The 23,244-nt window shown below is 39.8% G+C and overlaps 1 protein-coding gene across 1 annotated transcript in view; it reads left to right on the top strand.

The window, feature by feature from the left end:
• The first annotated feature begins 419 nt into the window (after positions 1-419).
• LOC123652175 (translation initiation factor IF-2-like) overlaps positions 420-23,244 on the top strand; it is a 163,307-nt gene continuing 140,482 nt past the window's right edge. The window contains exon 1 of the mRNA XM_045580297.1: positions 420-523. Coding sequence (XP_045436253.1) covers positions 420-523 — 104 coding nt within the window. The remainder of the gene's footprint in view (positions 524-23,244) is intronic.

Genomic DNA, 23,244 nt, shown 5'->3' with positions numbered 1-23,244 from the left:
GTTGGTTAAAAGAATGGCTAGTAGTTTTGGGGAGAAACTCAGGTAAAAGCCAGACACCAGGGGAATGCAGAGGGACCCCTCAAAGGCCTCAGAGCTCCTAAGGCTCCTACTTGTGCTTGGGGCTGAGCTTTTCAAAGAGATACTTGCCCAGCCCAGCCCAGCCTGGGTGCTGTAGCCTGCGGAGGTGAGTCAGGTGTAGCCCATCTTCTTGATGAGTTTCCCCTCCTCACCCGGAAGTGGTTCTGCAGGAAGTCACAGAGATGAGGTCTGTGCGGGGAGAGCCAGGGCCTGCAGCTCCCCAAGGGCCTGGGTCAGGCTCCTCTCCAAGGCCAGGGCGGCTGCCATGGTCCTGAGTTTTGCCCACTCACTTTGGGAGGCTTCAGCGTGTCCTGGAAGGAAATGTTTTGCAACTTTAAGAGATGCTCAGCGCCCTTGGGCTTCTCTGCCAATTCGAGGAAGAAGCGGCCCACGCCCTCGAGAGCTACATCGTCAAGGTTGAAATAGACGCCCAGAGAGAGGTACGGTAGGTGTGTGTGTGGGGCTGCAGATGCGGGTTGGCCGCAGCCCCCACCTCGGTGGAATAATTCAGATGAATTGGGGAGGGCAGGGTTGTTCGACAATACGGAGTTAAGGTAGAAGAAAACCTGGTGTGTTAGCTGGTCTGGAAGGTGGTTCTGAAGGTGGTGATGGGAGAGTGGCCTGAGGCTGGAAGAAGGGGCTTTCCTGGGTCTGTTCTGTCCAAACACTGTTGGAGCAAGAGACAGATCTGGTCCCCCCAGGGCACTGCCTGGTTTGCTAAAGTTTTGTTGAGGATTTTGCCTCTATGTTCATCAGTAATTTCGGCCTACAATTTTCTGTCTCTGCAGTGTTTATCTGGTTTTGGAATTAGGGTGATGCTGGCCTACTAAAATGAGCTTAAGAGTGTTCCTTCCTCTTGAATTTTCTGGAATAGTTTGAGGAGGACAGGTGTTGTTCTTCGAATATTTGGTAAAATTTACCTGTGAAACCAAGACTTTTGTTTGCTGGGAGGTTTTTTTTTTTTTTTTGCTTTGATTTCATTGGTTACAATCAGTCTGTTCAGATTTTCTGATTCAATTTGATTCAGTTTTGGAAAGTTCTGTTTCTATGAACTTAACCATTTCTTGCAGATTGTCCAATTTGTTGGCATACAGTTGTTTGTAATATTTTCTTACAATCCTTCTTATTTCTGTGATATCTGTTATGATTTCTCTCCTTCCATTTCTGATTTTATTTATTTGGGTCTTCTTTCTTATTTTCTTGTTGTGTCTGGTTAAGGGTTTATCAATCTGTTTTACCTTTTCAAAGAACCAGTTGTTGGTTTCATTTATCTTCCGTATTTTTAGTCTCTATGTCATGTCCACTCAAATCTTTATTTTCCTCCTTCTACCTTGTGCTTTGTTTGTTCTTCTTCTTCTAGTTCTTTTAAGTATAAAATTTGATTGCTTACTTGGAATTTTTCTTGCTTCTTATGGTTGGCCAATATTGCTATGCGTTTCCCTCTGTGTTCCATAAATTTAGGGTTGTTGTGTGTTCATTTTCATTTGTCTCAAGGTGAGTTTTGATTTCTTACTTGATCTTATTCTTAACCCATTTGTTGTTTAGTAACATGTTATTTAGATTCCATGTGTTTTTCCATTTATGTTCTTGTAACTGATATCCAGCTTCATACCACTGTGGTCATAGAAGAGAGAAGATGTTTGATAGGATTTCAATCTTTTAAATTTAATAGAATTTTAATGTGACTCTGATAACAGCTGTGTAAAACTTCCATCAGGAAGATAAATGAACAATATGAAGGTAACATTTAAAAAATAAAATTATAAAGTTTAAGCTCTCCAGTAGACCAAAACTGCCAGATCCAATAGCAATACATCAATACCAAGGTCCATGGGCTGTGTAGTTCCTGGCAAGAGCTTTAACTTTATCTCTTTCTCCCCACTCATGGACCCATATCAGAGTGGAGCTGAATAAAAGTAACATTACTCCAGTTTATGAAGCATATGTAAATTATTATTGTTAGTAATATAATCTTCATGAAGCTGAGCCTCCCTGTGGCTCTTTCTCTTCAAGGGATCACATTCAGAGAAACATTAGTCTGACATTCAAAATAATTGAGAAGTAATTTAATTCTTCACTTCCCTTGAAAATGCCAAAGGAACCTACATCCATATTTTATCCTTAAAATAAATCCTTTTCCTCATCTCTATTACTTTCAATTTTTCCAAATCATTCTCAGATGCCCCTGTGTTTCCTCGACTGTTACTCCTAAAAATTCACAAACCCAGTCCGATTAACTTTTTATTCCTCTTTCCTCTGCTTCCTAGCTTAGCTCTTAATTTTGTAGATTAATTTTGCATCTCTTGCTTTTATTAAATTTTAAGTTTCTCCTTTATCTGCATTTTGTGCAACAAAGGGACAGTGGTTCCAAAAGCTGATTCTGGAAAGAAGAAATTATTTATTTATTTATTTATTTATTTTATTTTAGAATTGGGGGCAGAGAGAAGAGAGAGTAATTTTACAAATCTTATAGCGTAATATTTTTGTCACAGTAACAAATTATTTGCTATGTGCCTCATAAATGATCTTAACTCCTTGTTTGAGAACTTTTGATATATTCTTCTGCCATGTATATTTTTTACTACAGTAAAACTTTGATATAGTAGCCTAACTCAGGTGAGGTGGTGTCTGTTAAAGCCAAAATTCTGTTACATAATAAAGAGTAGGCTTTCCGAGTGCATACGTTAAACAATTTACAGGTTATTTAGTTTACTTCTTTTTACATATGTAAACATGTTTGTGTAATTAAAATTAAGTATGTATGAAAGTATAACTTCACAGAAAAGTTTTCTATGTGTATTGCTGTAATTTTAAGTTTATGCTGAATAGGTCTAGTCAATGCCTGCACCCACCAATCACTATGAGTTAACAAATGCCCATAGCTGGGACATGGCTTAATGCAGATGGAAACAGCCAGCACACATTAAATCAGCTGCAGAAAGTAAGGCCACACAACAACAGAACCAATTACTGCGCATAATGCAGTGCAATCATGCGCTGATCAATCTTGGAGCATTGCTTATGAGTGGTAACTGTTGGATTCAAATATGTAGACTACAGTTGTAAGTATGCAGTATTTATGTGTGTTGGTGTAATTACCACAGTGTTTTGTTTCCCTCCCCCCCCACATATGGCCTGTTCGCTAAAATCTGTTTAAAAATAACAGTGAATTAATAACAAACAAACAAACAAACAAAAAATAACCTGTTAATCTAATTATAAGAAAATCTTGGTTAAGCCGAAACCGGTTTGGCTCAATGGATAGAGCGTCGGCTTGGGGACTGAAAGGTCCCAGGTTCGATTCCGGTCAAGGGCATGTACCTTGGTTGCAGGCATATCCCCAGTAGGGGGTGTGCAAGAGGCAGCTGATCGATGACTCTGTCTCATCGATGTTTTTAACTCTACCCTTCTTCCTTCCTCTCTGTACAAAATCAATAAAATATATATATTAAAAAAAAAGAAAATCTTGGTTAAAAGCATTTTATGACGTCTGACATATGGCCTGGAAATTTTGTCCGTTAAATCTGAAGTCTGTTAGCCGAAGCCGGTTTGGCTCAGTGGTGGAGCGACGGTCTGCGGACTGAAGGGTCCCGGGTTCGATTCCGGTCAAGGGCATGTGCATTGGTTGCAGGCGCATCCCCGGTGGGGGGGTGTGCAGGGGGCAGCTGGTCGATGCTTCTCTCTCGTCGACGTTTCTAGCTCTCTGTCTCTCTCCCTTCCTCCTCTCTGTGAAATATCAATAAAATATATATCTTTAAAAAAATAAAATCTGAAGTCTGTTAAATCGAGGTCTGCAAAATTGAGGGTTTACTGTGTTCTAAGGTAGTGTGGAAAAACCTGATGCAGTAGTTTTATACTTCTAACTAGGTAATTTCTAATACTCTTAAGGTAAACGACTGGTTTCCTCATCTCTCTATTTAAAAAAATCTAATGACAACTTTCAAAACATGCCTAATTTTAATTTACTTTCAACTAAGACATACCATATGTAAAACTTCATTTTGTGAAAAACAGCGATGACTCAATATTTTAAGTATATCTTTAGTCAATCAAAAGGAAGAGACAGAGCAATCCTTGGACTTCGGAGCAGGCACCACATGCTACTATAGCAATAGCCGCTGTGGGAACTAGATTGGGGTAGTACCATTAATTTAGAAGCCAGTAATTATCCTTTTAATAAGTGGATTACTAATAAGATGGTATTGGTAATTTAGTATAATTATAAAAATGCTGCATGATTTAACTTATGAATGCATAAGCCACATTATTCAATGATCCACTTAAAGTTTCACAGGATTAACCAATCATCTGATTTAATCAGTGATACAGACTGTGTAGGAGAAAGGAGTAAAAACTAACAAGCAGTAGGGAGTAAGCAGAAATTATTGACTACTTAAAAACTCCAGTTCATTCTACTACATTTCAGTTTTGAGGTTTTGGTCTGGAAATAATGTTGGCTACAAAACTTCTTTTACAGACTTTGCTGCAAAGTCTATTTCCAACACTTGGGGTCAAGTGAATGGAGCGCTTTTCTAAGAATTCTGGAGATTAGGGTCCTCTGCCATTCGATCTAGATCGGCAAAAAGCCAACGCTTAACAATTGTGCTCTTCAAAAATAACTTCACGTTTGTAAAGGTATTTTTATTCTAAAGTAGATTTTCGTTGATCCAAGCAACCTTTAGTTAAGAACTCTGACTAGGTTCAAATTTCAGAATCATGGTTTTTGAAAAGTGCAGTTGCATGCTGACATAGCTATCTGTGTGTACATTCAGAAGAGGCTCTGTTGGCTACACTGGCAGTTTTGATCTGGGATTAATCTAGATTTCCTGAATGTAATTCCCAGAAGAGCAGATGAATGTGTACATTGACAGACACAGAAGCTCCGCTTTCTAAGAGACATTCCCAGGGAAACAAATGTGAAACCAGAGAGCGCTGGCAGACAAAGGCAGCTCACGCAGAATCCTCCCCAGGCCATTGTAGAAGCTGCGCTTTTTACTAGTAGACAGACGTTTAACCCTCCCTCTTCAGGTTTGCTTTCTCCAGAAGAGTAGCCCTCATCCCCACCATGAGGAAAGAGATTACTGTAAAGCAAGCCCTGCTGGGCTATCTTCAGAGCCACAGAAAACACAAATAAGCAGAGGAATTGGCAAAGAATAAGGTCCTTAGTGTCCATCATGGTTTATTTTTTTTTATTTTAAAAATATATTTTATTGATTTTTACAGAGAGGAGGAGAGAGGGATGGAGAGCTAGAAACGTCGATGAGAGAGAAACATCGACCAGCTGCCTCTTGCATACCCCCTACCAGGGATGTGCCCGCAACCAATGTACATTCTCTTGACCGGAATCGAACCTGGGACCTTTCAGTCTGCAGACCGACGCTCTACCACTGAGCCAAACCGGTTTCGGCCATCATGGTTTATTTTATTAATTTTTATCGATGTTAGAGGAAGGAAGAGGAAGAGAGAGAAACAAAAATGAAGAGAATTATTGATCTGCCTCCTGCATGCCCCCTACTGGGGATGGAGCTTGAAACCCAGGCATGTGCCCTGATGGGGGGAATCAGACTGCACCCTCCTGGTTCCTGGGTTAATGCTCAACCACTGAGCCACACCAGCTGGCCATAATGGTTAATTTTGTATGTCAACCTGGCTAGACCATCGTGGTACTCAGATATTTATTCAAAAATTATTCTAGATGTTTCTGAAAAGGTATTTTTCAGATGAGCTTAACTTTTACATCAGGAGACTTTGAGTAAGCAGATTACCCTTGATAATGTGGGTGGACCTAAACCGACAGTTGAAGACTTTAATACAAAAAGAGCGATCTCCTGGGAAGAAGGGGAAATTTTGCCAGCAGACTACCTTTGGACTCGAACTCCAATTCTTCCCTGGATCTCCAGCCTGCAGCCTACCTTGCAGAGTTTGAACTTTTCAAACAATCACGAGCCAGTTGCTTAAAATCCATCTCTCACTCCCCCACCCCTCAGCCACAAGTGAGTAAATGGCAAAATTGGGTTTTGAACCCAGGCTATCTAACTTTGGCATCTGTGCTCCTAACCAATTCACTGGAGTCCCAAAATGATAAAATCCTCCAGGAAATTCAGCAGAGGAAGCCATTGATGTGTTCCACAAAGAACACAGGAGTAACTTGTGGAATAGGAGTAGCTTTGTGCATTCCTATAACGTGGGGACACACTGAGCAGGGTGTTTGGGAACTGCAAAAATATCCTGTGATATTTAGGGCATTTCTATGCTAAGTCACAAGAACATCCAAGGAAATTTTCCTTTCACTGTGAGCAGTGAAGTTGTTGTTTTTCCCCAAGGCATAGCGTGAAGCTTTATGGGTCACATAATATTAAAGTTGCAAGACTTTGGAGAAGTCTTCATCTAAATCTCTTATTTCAATAGGGGGGAACTGATACCCAAAGGGTTGAATTGCTTGAAACTATCCAATTAGTGAAAACCTGTTTACTAAAGAAAAAATGTAACACATGTAACCAACAAATTAGCAGCAGAGCTGGAAGAGGAACTGGGATCTCAGTCTCCGTTTCATTTCTCTTAACAAAAAGCCCCGTTCCCATGGTGAGCCCTCTAGCGGCCATTTTTTGCATGACAACCCCACCTCCCTCATCCAAGTGGGTTGTATCAGGGTAGGGATTGACCCATTGGTTCAGTCTGATGCCTGAAAATTTAAAGGTAAGCCCAATAGAGAGACGATTTCCCCTTTATTTGGGGGGGCTGCATTTATTTAAAGAATATAAGCTCTGAAGTTGCAGGGGAATTTTCCACAACAGAAAAGGAGATTTATAGAGATACTAACTGCTATAAAAGATAAATTTCCAAATCCCAATTGCATAGCAGCATGGACTTGAATTTAAGAGGACAGCACTCTATTTCTCAGTCATATCAAGTCCATGGTGGTTGAGGATAGGGTGACAGCAGGAAGAAGGAATATGCAGTTACTCACGGCCCAAGCTCCTCTTTTCCTGGGGTCCCACCTTCCTCCAGGGGCCCAGTCCTCATTCTGCCACCAGGTCAGGAGGGAGAGAACAGAGAGTTGCATAAGAGGGTCTTTTGAACCAGCCATTGACGTGGAGGCCAGAACTGAGCTACACAGCTACACCTACTGGGAAATGTAGTCTAGCTGTGTCCCCAGACAAACATGAATTTTCTGAACTACCAGCCGGTAGCTGTCCACAGAGAAAGCTAGTCAATAGAGAGCAACAAGAATGAACAGATGGGCTGAGGAGAAGAGATGAAATGGGGAGAAAATCTTCATGGCTTTTCAGATTCTGGCGTCCCCCCTGCATTCCCCTCTGCTGAAACGAGCTGACGTTGGCTTTTGTAGTCCATAAACAAGGCAATCCTACCACTCACACTCAGGAGGAAACACGTAGCTTCAAACTCTCCATCTTTAGGAATGCACTGTGCGCTTCTTTTACTTGTATCCTTTCCATGACGACATTAGCCGCCCAGAGATCAGTGTTTACAATTCTGCTAAAACCCCTTCATAAAGATGCTGCCACCGAAGCCAGCATTAAAAAAGGCAATCCAACAACCCTGCGAGCAGGCTGTGTCGGGAAAGAGTTGGTTATTATATCACACACATTGATTTATAGGTTTGGTTTGCCTTTACCTAAATGTCTAGTTATTTAGCAGCTGTTATGAATCAGCCCGATAGAGGATTAAGCAGGGGCAGGGGTGGGGGCGAGTAGGTGAAAAAATGCTTTAATCTTAGGCTACAATAGAGACAAGTCGAGTCAGGTCTCATCCAGTCATTTTGGCTCCTGGATGCTTCTCAAAGGGGAGCATTGTTCAGCTGGAAGGTGAGACAGCTCAGCATCGACCACTGGCCTCAGCTCACAGCAGCCCCGTCAATGGCTGAGACAGGCAGGGCTGATTATGGGTTGGAAAGCAACGTATCAGTAAACGCCCGGAGTAGCCGGCTCAGTGGAAATAGTTTTGACTCGCATTGGCTTTAAATAGACAACTTACTACAAAAGTTCGGATGAGGACATGAATATATAAAGTATCACATACGTTACCAAACAGAGATCAAGACAGAATTCAGTCCTGCTGGTTTCTCCGCTGACTGTGTGCAAAGTTCATCAAAGTTTTGGACCATAGTCAGGGGGAATTCTTTGTAAGAATATATTTCGCTGATTGGACTCGCTGAAAAGCCTGAAACCCTCTTCTGAGATGAGACGGAGGAAAAGTTACTCTTTATGTATAAACAGAGTGCAGAGACAACTCTCTACTCTCTTCTCTCTCGGCAGGAAGGATGGCCCTGACAGGGCTCCTAGGGCAGTGGTCGCAAACTCATTAGTCAATAGAGCCAAATATCAACAGTACAACGATTGAAATTTCTTTTGACACCCAAATTTTTTAAACTTAAACTATGTAGGCAGATACATTGTTTTTAACTTAATGAGGGTACTCCTAAGCTGGCCTTTGCTAAAAGCTCCAGGGGCCAAAGAGCCGCAGTTTGCCGACCATGGGAAGAGGAAGAGCCGTGGGTGCTGGTCCAGCGAGGCTCTGCCTCTGTGTCTGGGCTTGCCCTTTGCCTTACTCGCTTTGGTCTGTGCTGAGATGTCTGTCTTGCTCCAACCTTGCCCTAAGCATTACTCTTGTCGAAAGGAGCGCTGAGTGTTTCTTACTTAATTTTCCCACTAGGTGTTGCTTCTCTTTAAAAGGCTCTGCAGATTTCTAGCTCTAGCTCTTTTACCTGAACTTAAAGACCAACACACACGTGGCAATTATTTTGTTCTGTTTGGAAGACAAAAATGGATGCTCTCCGTACAGAATCATACTTGCCTTAAGGTTAAAAGCTCCTAGCCCCTGGCACATAGCAGAAACCCCGTGGCTGTGACTTAATCTGTTTATAGCAAACATGGAGCAGAAAAGGGTTTTAGAAAAGAATATCACCACCATCAAAATTATCACTCCACTTACGTCCGCTACACTTTATAAGTCTCTTTACAGCTGTTTGGGAAAAAAAGGTATTTGCTAAAATGTACCTGAATGGATTATCCCAGTGAAAACACCAACTCCTGAGAAGCCAGCGAATAGTGTGATTTGCCCAGAGGTATACATCTGACAGAAGCCATCTCTTCTCATGCTGAGATCCAGAGGGCCTCCTTCCAGCCAAACTGTCTCACATCTAGAGACAAAAGAAGAAGAAAGCTCAGTCTTAGGGATCCCTTGAGGCCCTGAGTCTTTGAGTAAAAAAGTATGTGGTTGTAAGAGCAGTATGAACTGTACCTGTATCTTTAATTCATTTGTTCTCCAGCCGCTGGGCCTTTGCACAGGCTACAAGAGAGAAACACAAACAGCTCAAGGGACAGATCGAGTTGGGTAAGGCAAGACCAAGTCAGGACACAGTAGAGGACACAGGCCTTTACTCAGAAATACTTTCCCACTGCATTTCACCTCATAGACTCTCATCTTTTTTTTAGATCTCAGCAGTCAGTTTCTTTTCTGACCTTCTTACTGGTGCGATACTGCAATTATATCCTTTTGTAGCTCCATGTACTTCTCCTGCATAGCACTATGACTCTTGTACTTGTTTGTGCTATTCTCTTGGACTATAGTTTATCTGTCTCACTAGAGTCATCCCTATGAGGGCAGGGCTCTGATTTTACACACTGGAGTTCCCATTATGGCACTATGCTAACCAAATTGGCACTTGTTAATAAATGCATAAATAATTACCTATTGATACATGATCCAAGATTACTACTCGGTCATCTAGTCCAGAAAGCAAGTAGATCATAGAGAGAAGCACCCAAGCAAATCACATTGGCTGGAGATTTCCACATAGAGGAAAAGGAGGCGACCGGAAGGTATTTCTCACTTGGTTGTTATGTAGCCAAAATGGTATCCCAGGCAAAGGAAGGGTGGAGGCTGGAGAGAGTTGAGGGTGATTTTCCAAGACAAGCCCCAGCGGCAGGCAGTCCTGCTGAAACCAGAGAGGCACAGGCTTCCCTCCAGCCTCCGGCGTCTACAAAACCCATTAAAAGGCATTTATTAGGCACCAAGATGTCTCTTCTCTTCCAGAAGAATCTCATTATTATTATAGCTGGCTGGCCAGATTGTTGTATATGTCCCTAAAAAGTGATTTGGGAATTGAATTTCTGATAAACTACACTCTAAATACACTAGGGGACTGTGTCTTAACTTGGGATTCATGAAAAACAAACAAACAAACAAAAAAACTTCATAATCTGAGTTCATAAGATTATATCCAAAATGTAGTTAATGTGCAAATATGTGCATATTTTTTTTCCACGAAAAAATAATTCTGAAGCTTTTAATTAGATCCCAAAGGACTTTTTAAGTTCAAAGAGTTTAAGTCATTTCTAGGGGAACATATGGAATCCTGTAGCAAGTTTTTTTCTAAAGCAAAGACTGATTTACATATTATGTTGATATACAATAATTATTGTTTGTGTATTATTTATGTAATATACTAGAGGCCTGGTGCATGAAAATTTATGCACTGGAGGGGGACCCTCAGCCCAGCCCGCCTCCTCCCACAGTACAGAAGCCCTCAGGGGTGGGAGGCGACCCAGAGAACAGGGGCAGGTAATGCCCCATCACACCTCTGCTGCTGTCACTGCTGGCAGCGCAAGCCTTGGCCAGCCCTGGTTACCTGAGCCTCGGTCAGCTCTGGGTGCTGGGGGCCTAAGGGGACTGGGGGACTCCAAAGGCAGGCATGTGGCAAGGCCTGCCGCCCCAGCAGGACTAAGAGGATTGGGCACCACCATCTTGTGGCTGTTGGTGCCACCATCATTGAGGGTGTGACAGTCATTTAGTATATTCCCTCCTTATTGGCTGTGGGTGCTGACATGTTTGAGAGCAGGGCAGTCAATTAGCTTATTCCCTCTTTACTGGCTGTGGGCATTTCCATCTTTGTGACAGCGTGAGGGTTAGTTAGCATATTCCCTCTTTATTAGATAGGATTAGTATATTATTTTGTACAGAGTCATTAGAATAATTTCTACCTTCTGTAATATATCAGCCTATTCATGGAACTTGTATGTGCAGAAAAATAAAGTAAATCTGAGTGCTTTTCACAGGGAAATTTAAAAAATTATACTTATGTTTATTAGAAGTAGATTATTATTATTATTATTATTATTATTATTATTATTACTAGAGGCTCAGTGTATGATAACAAGTTGAGAGAGAGACTGCAAAGGAAATAAGAAGCTCTCTATTATGGCATCTTTAATGACACCTTTTCCTCCCCTTTGGACAAGGTGCTCTGCGTTTCCATTTTGTATTGTGGCCTGCAAATCATGCAGATGCCTCTGCCTTTGGATAATAAGTGGCCAAGACACAATCTGATCCTATATTTTCTGCATCCAAATGACACACTGAACCACCCTTCTTCCTGTGAAACTCACAGAACAGTGGTCAGTTAATGATGTCCATGTATCTATCATTTCTTATTTCTAGCACTGTGACTTCTGTCTTTGAGGGAAGAAAATACATTGATTAAGTGTAGCAGACATTGAAGTGCATGACCCAAGTTCCCTTTCATGACTGAGCCTTTCATGCCACGTTGGCTACGAAAGCTCGCAGATGAGTCCCTGTCCAGAATGCCTTTGGCCAACAGGACTTCTTCCCCCAACTTAATATAACGTTTAAAGATCATCCCAACCAGAGCTTCCCACGTGACCTTTGTTGCTACTAAATCACAGATCAATTTCTCCTTCGGCTCAACCCTTCTTCCTTCACTCTCTCCTGGATATTACTCCCCGGGGACAGCTCCAGAAAACTTGCAGCACAAACATTCCTGCTTCTGAGTTTCTTTCTCATGAACCCCCACCTAGGACATCAACACAGTGAGCACTAAATTTGAACAAATGTGCCCTACATTGTTCAAGTCACCAGTTTACAGCATCTAAATTGGCTAAATGTTTGGTTTTAGTCATAGCTGTAATTACCTTGACTTCTATCCACACCCAATGAGATTCTGTTATTTTAGTGTTTTACTCTGTGGAGGCAATTTCTGTCTACTTGTTATCAGAGCCCTGGCTAAACTAGAGAAACCACAATTCCTATGCAAGCCATGAATCCCATTAGACCTACTTTAGGATGCCATTCTTGCTCTTACAAGCATTTTCCTCTTTACTCACTCAAGGAGAGATATATTAAAGGCAATCCTTTAGGGTTACATCAGTTATCTTCCTAAATATTTTTGTTGTTTTTAATCTTCACCTGAGAATATTTTTTCCATTATTATTATTTTTTTTTTGAGAGTGTAAGGGAGGAGGAGAGACAGGAGAAAAATCGATGTGAGAGAGACACATGGATTGGTTGCCTCCCGCATGCATCCCGGGCTGGGGATCAAGCCTGCAACTTGTTTTGAAATTATATACCCTTGACCAAAATAGAACCTGAGACCCTTCAGTCCGTAGCTGACACTCTAACCATTGAGCAAAACCAGCCAGGGCTCTTCCTTAATCATTTGAAAGACACTACTAAACACTCATATCTCTTTTTCACTAACCCAGTATTTTTGGGTTAGGTTTACTTCAAAGTGTTTAACTTGAACTTTCTAAACTGTCATTTACATGACTGTTGTTTAATACAGACTTATTAAGGGGCAGGTTGGCTATAAAAATCAGTCTTACTCATGTGATTTAAATTAAAATAAAACACCAAATACCTAAATGTCCTGGGCACAAGTTGGAACTGCCCCAGAACAAGTTGGCTGTATGTAATGGCATTTCTCATGAGTAAGTGCAGCAGTCCAACTCATTTGGGAAGCATGAGGCTGACTAAACCCTAACTTTTGGCTGGCAGAATGGGGAAGATAAAAATGTAATAGCTTCTGAGTCATCAGCCCATGGGTAAATATATTTTATAATGAAGAGAAAGCTGTCCATATAGAGGCTATTTAATAATTTTAAGCCTTGTAGATTTCCCAAACAGTCCATATCAATTCCTGGGTATTGGTTATTAGCAGAGGGCAAGTATAACACAAATTTAAAGAGTAACTATCCTTTATTTTTATTTGTCAGTGGACAATACCCTTTCTCTCTTCTGTTTCTCCTTCCTCACTTCTATCATACACAGCACATGGATCCACCAGTAATCTCGATTCCTCATTGTTATCTGTTAAAAAACCTATCAGGGCACAAAAATAAATAAACAAAGCACATTAAATCCACCTCATATCAAAAGGCAGGTCTGAATGCCCAAAGTGGAACTGGGGCAATTGTTTATCACATGCTGGTCCAGAGCTGCGTCTTCCTGAGTGTACAGGGATAGACCCTGGGCTGTGAGTTGTTGTGCTGAGATAGTCGTTCTTGTCACGTGTCATCACACAAGATAGTCATCCACGTGGCTTGTGGCCATTTATAAAGCAACATGGATGCTCAGCCAGAACAGGAGCCCCAAGGCCCAGGGTTATTCCAGTCAGATTTTGGCTATGAAGGGACCAAGGCAGTTCCAAGGCATTCCATGTGCATTAGTAAATTAACTACCAAAGCAACCCCTTTTATAAGGATACAAACAAAAATCCTTTCAGAGCCTGGCAGGGCAGGCCAAGTGTGAGAAAATGAGAGTCACTACTGAGCTCGGGAACCACATGCAGGGACAGTGTTGTGCCACAGTGAGGTAATGGACCTCTAGTGTTGGCAAACCGTATGTTTTTCTAAAGGTATTAGAAATTCAAATGTTTATATGATTCTACTTTTTAATGTTAGCAGTCAATTATTTTTTAAAAACCAATGCATTGACTAACAAAACACACCTATCTATCAAGTCTTCACCATGGCTACCAGCAGGCCCTCATGACCTCTCTGACCTTCCTGCAGCTTTCCGCTCACTCACTCTGTCCAGCTATTTCTTGAATGTGTAACCCACTCTCCTGTCTCATGGCCTTCTCACCAGCACCCTCCTCAGCAGAATGGCTCTTCCCTAAAGTCACATGACTCACCCTTCACTACCTTCAGGTTTTGTTTTAAATGTCCCCTTCTCTCTTGAGACTTTCCCTGGTCACCCTATTGAAAATCACAGCTTGTCTCCCTGTGTCTCTTCCTGCTTAATTTTTTATAGAAAACACTTATCATGATATAACATACATGCATTTTATTTGACTTTTTTTCCTTGCTGTTTCCTATGGTGGAATGTAAACTTTGAAGTGTAAAGGCAGAGATTTGCTTTATTTTGCTCATGGCTTTATCCCCAGCTCCTAGAACAGGATCTGGTACTTAGTAGACACTTGATAAATGATTTTGAATGAATTAATGACTGAATGGGTAAATTTGCAGGCCATCTTTGGTCTGTGGTCTAAGCTTCTCATTTGTGACTTCTGATATATACTGAAAAATCTCATGGGACAACCCAAAGGAAGACAATATGATGAAATTTGGGCCCTGAACATCTAACCTCTTACTTTCTGAGACATTCAAGTTATCAGATAATTCACAACCTCACAGAGCATTTCTATTAGACTGTTCTTCACAGGCAAAAGGAAAGCATATACAACAATGTCAAACTTAATCCCATAGTATTTTATTCACTCCACTCATTAGATGCTTATCCACCACTGACAAGGTTCAGAGTCCAAGCTACTTACAGTGTTGAGCTACAAGTAGTGTCTAAAATTAAGCATAGTTCCTTTGCTTATTGGGAAATGAAAATAAAATAGAGACAAAGAGGCAAGAGGAGCAAAGGTTAAGCCTGATTTTTTGTGAAGGAAGGAAGTTAATTAACAGAGATGACATTTTTCTCTCAAAGTCTTATCTGCCTCTTTACTCTGGCCTGCATGATTGAAAATTTTGGATGCTATTGTTCAGAACACAGTTCATTTCTATCTTTCTCACCTATGTTTTTGCTTAGAAAAGTTCAGACAGGGCCAACTAAATTTAAAAAAATAAAATTCAAGTTGTGTGTATTTCTTAATATTCTCTGGCCTACAAACAAGCTAAACAACCAGAACCCTTCAATATAAGTATGATCAATATCCATAATGAGATAAAAGACATAAGAAAGTTGAACCTGTATTTGATTAACATCAGAGATAACTTGGCATATTTAAAAAAATATATATTTTATTGATTTTTTTTTTTTTTTTACAGAGAGGAAGGGAGAAGGATAGAGAGTTAGAAACATCGATGAGAGAGAAACATCGACCAGCTGCCTCCTGCATACCCCCCACTGGGGATGTGCCCACAACCAAGGTACATGCCCTTGATCAGAATAGAACCTGGAACCCTTGAGTCTGCAGGCTGACACTCTATTCACTGAGCCAAACCGGTTAGGGCGGCATATTTTTAATAGGAGCAAATAAATGACATATACTTCATGAATGGGTAGTACCTTTTGTAGTTTATTGCCACAGAAAGTAGTATACAATGAAAATACAAAAACTTAAAAGAATGAATTTCTAGATGTAAGTGTAAAGACTCTCCATCGATCACCTTGGCTGCCTGCAGTGCCAGTGTGGGTGATTTGCAGGAAGGCTCTCAGAGGTCACTGGCAAAACCTCAGGTCTGCTCCCCGCCAGACTCTGTGCCTCTTGCTACCACCAGAGCAATAATAGTGCTTCTCTTCCACCTTCCAGATCTCAGGCAAGCATCTGCAAAGCAGACCACTGGTTTAGGAAATATAGTTTTCTGGCTTCTAGATCCTACTTCTAGGAGAGCTCAGAAGGTAGTAGGAAGTTTGCTGAACTACTAATAGACAATCAGCCCCAAAGTGAAGCCAGTAGCTACGGTAGTGCCTTTGCCTGCTGTGTGGTGCCAAACTAGAGCCATTCAGACTGGACTTGACGGGTCCAACATGACCCAGGTCTTAAATTTTCTGTTCTTAGTTCCAGGAATGCCTGGTTCTTTTATATCAGTGGGCTTAGCAATCTTTTCTTCATTCTCTTAAGTAAGACAATCACACAAATACTAAGAGTTGTCTTTTTACTAAAATTAATTGTTTCCTTCAAACTGTTAATTCCATTGGAAGGTCTTTCTGTACGTGGATACCTCTCATTGGCATCCTCACCTGGAACAGGGAGTAGCGGGGAAAGGTTTTGAATAGAACTAGTTCATTGACCTAAGGCAGCCTGACATTGTACCAGACCGAGGCCAAGGTCATCTCAGGGAAACGCATATACCAGTATAGACTAGCAATTTCCCCTCCTGCAGTTCTCAAGCTTCCCTGCCCTGTAACTCAGTTTCCTACACGGTGGGCGGGAGAAGGAAACTCTTGCTCACCTTTGCTGTGTTTAGAATCACCACCCCACATCAAAGGGGTGACTCACTCTGACCTCTTGCCAGCCCTGAGCTTGCTTCCTACCTCCCACCACCCCGGCTGGCTGTGCTCCTGTTGGCTAGAGAGTCCTCCCACCAGCAAGTCCAGGTCTGCAGCGTCTGGCACACTCGCCTCCCGTATGACGAGGCTTCCGGAGGTGGGTTGCTCTGCTGGTTGGGACTTGAAGGTGACCACCAATTTGCCTGACCTTGTAGGGTGTATGATTCAAAGACAAGAAGCAGGGCTCCTGCCTTTGTCCCTCAAAGAGCGAAAAGGGTAATGGAATCATTCTTTCCTTACCCCTGTAACCTGAAAAGGTATGATTGCCTAATGTTCATTGGTTTTATAGAAACGTGTTGCTTCTGGAAACTCCAGAAGCCATCAGGTTCCTTTTGGTGAGCTCAGCAATGTTTGTCACAGCGTGGGGCGGACGGAGGGTGCTCAGGAAAGATTTATTCCTGGGGGATATGCCTCTGTCTGGGTGGGTGGGAGGGAGCCAGCTTAGGGCAAATGACTGCCCTTTAGACATTCTGAGAGAATTCACATTTCCATTAATAAAATCTACCACCAGATTCAATACTGAGGAGAAGGTGGTTATGGAAAAATAAATGGCTTAGCAATGAACAGAGATGTGTTTGAAATTAGGAACTCTGGAAAAAAAAATCCCTTAAATTCTTACAAAAAAAATTATATATATATTTATATGCTAAAGGAGTTTGGAGTGAGATTAAGCCTGTGTTACCATTTACCCGCCACAGGACTAGTCCTGATTTACTTCCTTACGTTCAGTTTCTTCATGTAGTAGAGTGAAATTTTCCCCTTAAGCTTGTTGTAAGAATTAAATAAGATAAAGAGAACAATATTCTAAATACACTAGCATTCAATGAATTTCGGTTTTTCCCAGAACTTGTCTCCTCAGTTGGACAAAAGGGGAGGAATCCAGGGAAGCAGTATGGGAAAAGAGTCTCCCAAGTGTGAGCTATCAGCAGTATCTCACCCCCATTCCTTTTCTCCAGTGTCTGACTATGGGTTTGCTCTTGTTATCTTTGGACATGGTCCTTGGCATCTGCCTGTAGATCTAACAGACCAGCACGCAGAGTGCCTGTGGCATTTGATTTCTGCCATGAATAATGAGGATGGCAACCCTTAGGAAGTGCTTAGGAAGCGTTATCCACAGGTAACTCGCCATTGAATGGTCACCGGGCCAGCTTTCCCGGATGCTAAAATATCTGGGAGAACTGAGAGCTACATGGTGGGATGGTCCCAGGACGGTACTGGCAGTAAAATGACTTGCCCTTGTTAGGGCAAAGTTCCTTTGGACCCACCTTTTCTTTCAGGCAGCCAGCTATGCCTTTCCAGGCCTGTCCTGCCAAACAAAAATGCTCTCAGGAGGCATGTGTGAATGGGTTTATATATTACCCAGATGACCTCACTATTACTCAGAGTTGATTGGAAAACTTCCAACCTTCTCTACTTGGTCCTACCTACCTAAAGGATTTGAACTGACATTTGCTATTAAAACCCATCTTCGAAGAGAGTATCTAAACAGCATTAGGTTTCATTCCACTGACAGTAAGTGGGAACCATTAGTGGTAAGGGGTGGGGCACAGTAGGAGAAAGTCCCTCTAGCCTCAGAAAAAGGTGAATTCAGGGTTAAATTCCAACTATGCCGATCCTAGTTGTCTGTCCCTGGGCATGTTACCCTCAGAGCATCGCTTACTGATCTGTAAAATAAACTATATATCTTTACAATATTGTGAGGAGTAATATTTTTGCACACAAGACTTCATAGTAGTAATATGTTTAATTCAATGACAGCTATTATTAGTATTGTTTTCTCAGTATTCGGAACTTTTCTAGCAAAAGGAAATGCTCACAAAACTTGACCAGTTTTTCTGTACATGGCCCTGTCACACAAGGTTGCTGTATTAAACGGAGAAAATGGGTGGCAAAGGGCTTTGTAAAGCTAAAAATACAAAGTTACTATGGTTATTTAAAGAAAAAGTACTTGAGATCCAAAAACACTGAAGGTTATACCAAATAGAGTGACTACTCTTTCTTTGTTATAATATAGGACGAGAAGAAAATAAAAAGCATGAGTTAAATACATAACTGAGGTTCAATTTTTACATACTAATATGTGTGACTGTGGCATTCTAAAAGAAATGTTGTTTTGTGGTGTCTATGTGTATCTGTGTGTACACACACGTGTGTGCATATGCACACGTTAAAGATTTTTATTGGGCCCTGGCTGGGTGGCTCAGTTGGCTGGAGCATCATCCTGTGCACCAAAAGGTTTTGGGTTCAATTCCTGGTCAGGGCACATACCCAGGCTTCGGGTTCAAAATTGATCAATGTTTCTCTCATATTGGTGTTTCTCTCTCTCTTTCTCTCTCTCTCCCTCTTCCTCTCCTCTAAAAATCAATAAAACGTATCCTTTGGTGAGGATTAAAAAAAAAAAAGATGAGTTGACTGAATAATTTTTATCTTATCGATTCAAAGAAAGATTAGGACAAAAAAGGGGAGAAGAACAAAAGTAGATTTTACTTTTAATATCTTACTAAAAAAATTCAGGAAAATCGACCATACAACAGGAAAATAGTGAAGCTAAAATATCTTAAAATCACTAGCTGGATGTATTTACACCTTACACCCAAGATTTATAAGGCTTAGAAAATTGCTCACATTAACCAAGCAATTGAATCTTTCTTTACCTTTGAGTAATGATTAACTTTTTAAAAGTTGAATTTTTTTCATTAATCTGAAAAATACACACACACTTATTTGGAGGGCATTTATTCTCAGTAAGCTTTCTTAATTAAAATTCCAGCATTGGGATTGGCTATGGTAACATAGGCAATGTGACAAGGTTAATAGATTACTTGGGTAATTTGATCTGTAAAGATAGCTGATGTAGGTACGTAACTCGGTACCCCAAGTCTTGTGGTAAGTTTAATTTGCCTGCCTTGCCCAAGTAATTACATCAAATTTCCACATCACTTGGCTGTGATGCCATAGTGAAGATATTTTAGCTTATGCTCAGCGGGTTGAGAAAGCCTGACTTGCATAATTAGTATTCTGCCTTTAAAACATCTATCTATGAATGCTTAACTGCATAATATGCCTGAACTTGTCTTTTGGAGTTTCTTATGTGGGTTGATATTTACCATCCATAATTGAGGCACTTTATGAGCTTACCTAAGAATATACTTCCTTCTTTAAGCTGTTCCTCTCTTCCTTCCTCTCTTTCTCCCTTATTTCCACCCTTCCTTTTTATTGCTTCCAAATATTTTTCATAAAATCATATAATGCTGGAATTTGGTAGAATCACAGCAATTGAACTATTCTGTTTCTCAGAGTTCATGAATTCCCATACCACATTAATGAATTTTTACATATCTATTTGTTTAATTATTTGTAATTTGTGCACCAGAAGGTTGCTGGCTTGATTCCAGGTCAGGGCACATGTCTGGGTGTAGGCGGGATCCCTGGTGGAGATGGGCAGGAGGGAGTCAATCAGTGTTCCACTCTCACATCAATGTTTTTCTCCCTCTGTGTGTCCCTATCCCTTTCTCTCTCTAAAATGCAATAAAAATCTTAAACAAAACAAAACAAAAAAACCTTAGATACTTTCTTAAATGCATTAAAAAAAACTATATTCAAGAATCATATATTTAATATGCTGATTATATTTTCTTGGTAAATAATAAAAGAAACGTCCAACAAATAAAGCAAGTTTATACACGTACCACCTAAACTCATTTGCTTTAGTAAATACTGTTCTAGTCTGGCCTTCAAACGAAAAAGCTGAGGCACAGAGAATTAAAAGTGATGTTTTCTAGAAGCAATTAGGAGCAGAGATATATGATGAAAACTTGCTTTGGGATGATGCTTCAATCTGATCCTTTGCTACTACACTACACTGACTTATGATGTTAGTTTCCTTGAGGCAGGGCTTGTAAAAATCACTAACTAAAATATGATAGAAAAGCCATCAGTGGCAAAGTCGTGAAAACAACCATCTTCCTATTTATTTGTGCTCTGATAACTCTTAGGCCACCAAGGAACCAGAGATACTTCAAGACAGTGGTCCTCAAACAAGGGTACTAATATAGGAGTTTACAAAGACAGAAAGAACATGGATCCTGCTAAAGATAATTTCAGAGCCATGCCTTTCCTGGGACTCCTTCCCTGGGAAAGGGTCTATGGTTAAGAGATCCCTATTTGTAACTGCCCTTTTGCCACCTAACAGAAGTCGGTCACAATTTTCATCATTGCATTGCCCTGACAGTGACACCAAACACATGGATACCTGAAAAACACTGTGCATCCTGGTATAAGTGTGAAAGAGTGAAATTTCATGGATGGTTAATAAATCATAAGTAGTCTCTAATTTTTTGCTTTCCACAAAAAAAAAAAAAAAAAAAAATGAGGACGAAAAAATTTTAAGTTGCTGGACTTATAAAATTAATTTTGCATGATAGACCAATATATAAATTTGGGCATGAAAGTTGTTTAAAGGTCCAAAAAAGAAGTGTCACAACTATAATAAAAGTCCTTCCAAGTTTACTAATAAATAAGGTGCTTTAACACTAACCTCAATTAAAATAACAAGCATAGAATTAACACTAAATCTATAATTCAGTCTATTAATAAATAATATGCATATACAGATCTATCAGGGAGAAAATCTAGCTCAATCTATTTCATTAAAGAGATAGATATCCCAATAGAGGTATTTTTAAAACATTACTTTTAATTTAACATGCTTAGCAATATGTTAATATTATTTATACTAAACATCCAATGCTGCAATCTATCTTATTCAATTTTAACTAATAATTGTAATATTACTCAGGAGAAATACTTTTTAACATTAGAACATATTAGGAAGTTTAAAGGGTAAATTTATATTTTTTCTGCAAAGGACTATAATAAAATTATTTTGAAAAGACTTTCAAGAATAAATTATATTAGTTACATGAATAAAAGTATGTAAAATTAGAATAAAATCTGGTGAGGAAAAGAAAAAGAAGTTAAAAAAATAAAAATATTTAACATTTCTTTAATTGGTAAATAAGAGCTTATTTAAGAATTATTTTTTTTAGATGGATGATAATAGGGAATCTAAACACTTTTGTATTTACAGTCCATAAGCTGCATTTAAAATCATGAAACAATTTTATTTTTAAAGGTTGATATTCAAAGTAAGTTGGAAATTACATAATTTATTTTGGACACAGTTTAGATGTCACCTTAAAGGTTTGCAAGGGTTGTATCGGTTTTCAAATTCCTTTAGGGAATACACAAACAGGAAGTTTGAAGACCATTAGCTTCAGGGCTAGAATTTGTTTCCTGGCTGCAGAGAGCTACAAAGACTATTCTCTGCCTCATACTCGTGTCCCAGAAATGAAAACAGTCACCGGCATTCTCTCATCTGGATGCTGCCAGAGTTCCCGGGACAAACCTTCAGATGCCCAGGCCCCAGGTGAGCTTGGAGTCTCTGTGGCTCTCGTGCCTGCCAGACTAACATCTGCAGGAAAGTCCAAAACCAGATGGAGGAAGCTGCACTGGTGACACAGAAATCTTCTCCAGACGCGGTGCCACTATAGAATGTGCTTCTGTCTTTACCAGATAAAATAACATGATTCTTTTTCATATTCTTACTAAAGTTGGAACACTCCAAGACAAATAAGATTAGAAATAATTTGAATAAGAAAAACAGCAGCATGCATTTAAAATGTATGCCTATATGTAAAACAAATGTGCACTTTTAAAAGTTGTGTAAACATGTAGTATTGTTTAGTTATTAAATGTTTGTAGGTTAATTTTAGTATTGAAGTTTCTTTAAACAGTGGATACCGATTAGAATTTTCACTCTGGTACTAGTTCTTCTATCGCAGGAAAAGAAAAATTATTTATGTTCTATTCCAGCAACATCATGTCATCCAAAGCTTATAATTAGAGGATATACATGAAGTTTCCTTTAATTTTCTTTTCTAATTTTCATGTATGTGTGTTTTGCAGGAAATGAAAGAGAAAGACAGGAAAGTGAAATTTTCTAATTTATTCAACATGATTGGGCTTTTAAATATAAAAGTATAAAAATTGCTAAAAATGATTTTAGTGAAATTAGCAATTTCAGTCAAGACATAACATTTCAACATAGTTGAAGGGTACAGGCAGCTTTTAGCTTTAACTTCAGAGCAATATAAAATATAAATTTTATACTGTTCTGTTAAATCTTGACTATATTCAAAAGTGATTGACTTCTCTTTTCCCAAAAGCATTTATCCTTATTTTGGGATAAATGAAACAAAAATTAATGAAACTTAACACTCAGTGAGCACATTTGCACAAAGTCCTTCTACAGAGCGAGAATCTGGAAAAAACACACACCCTGTTATCAATGCCAATACACTCATTTGTGGTGTCCTCTTATCTTCCATAATTACCGTTTTGCCTTATGTCACTTTTATTCCACTCCAAAATGTTGCAAAGAAGCCATGGAAACCATTATTATTGGAAGGAAAATATTAGGAAAAAAAATACTTTCATTTAAGAAAATTTGCTTCTGTGCTAGACTGGTAAGGGATTTATTATAAACACCATATTGCTTGGAAAACCAGAAACATAAAAATCTTCTAAGCAATTAGGAGAAATGTCATTCGTAAGTATGAATTGCTTTTTCAAATTGAAATAAGTCTTCAGATAATGTTGATAAATACAATTATCAGATGATCCCCAGATGTGTCACTTTTATTACTGATCAGGATGATTTTTTTAAAAACTAAATCTGACATTTCTACTGGTGTCACAAAGGTAAAATACCCGAAGATTTGGTTTGACACATTTTGAAAAAATGTCCCAGGATTCAGCCATAGGATATGACTTGATAGAGAAGAT

This window comes from Pipistrellus kuhlii, unplaced genomic scaffold, assembly GCF_014108245.1.
Source record: "Pipistrellus kuhlii isolate mPipKuh1 unplaced genomic scaffold, mPipKuh1.p scaffold_m20_p_12, whole genome shotgun sequence".
Lineage (NCBI taxonomy): Eukaryota > Metazoa > Chordata > Mammalia > Chiroptera > Vespertilionidae > Pipistrellus > Pipistrellus kuhlii.
The sequence above is the reverse complement of the archived record's forward strand: the minus strand, read 5'-3'. Positions and strand labels throughout refer to the sequence as shown.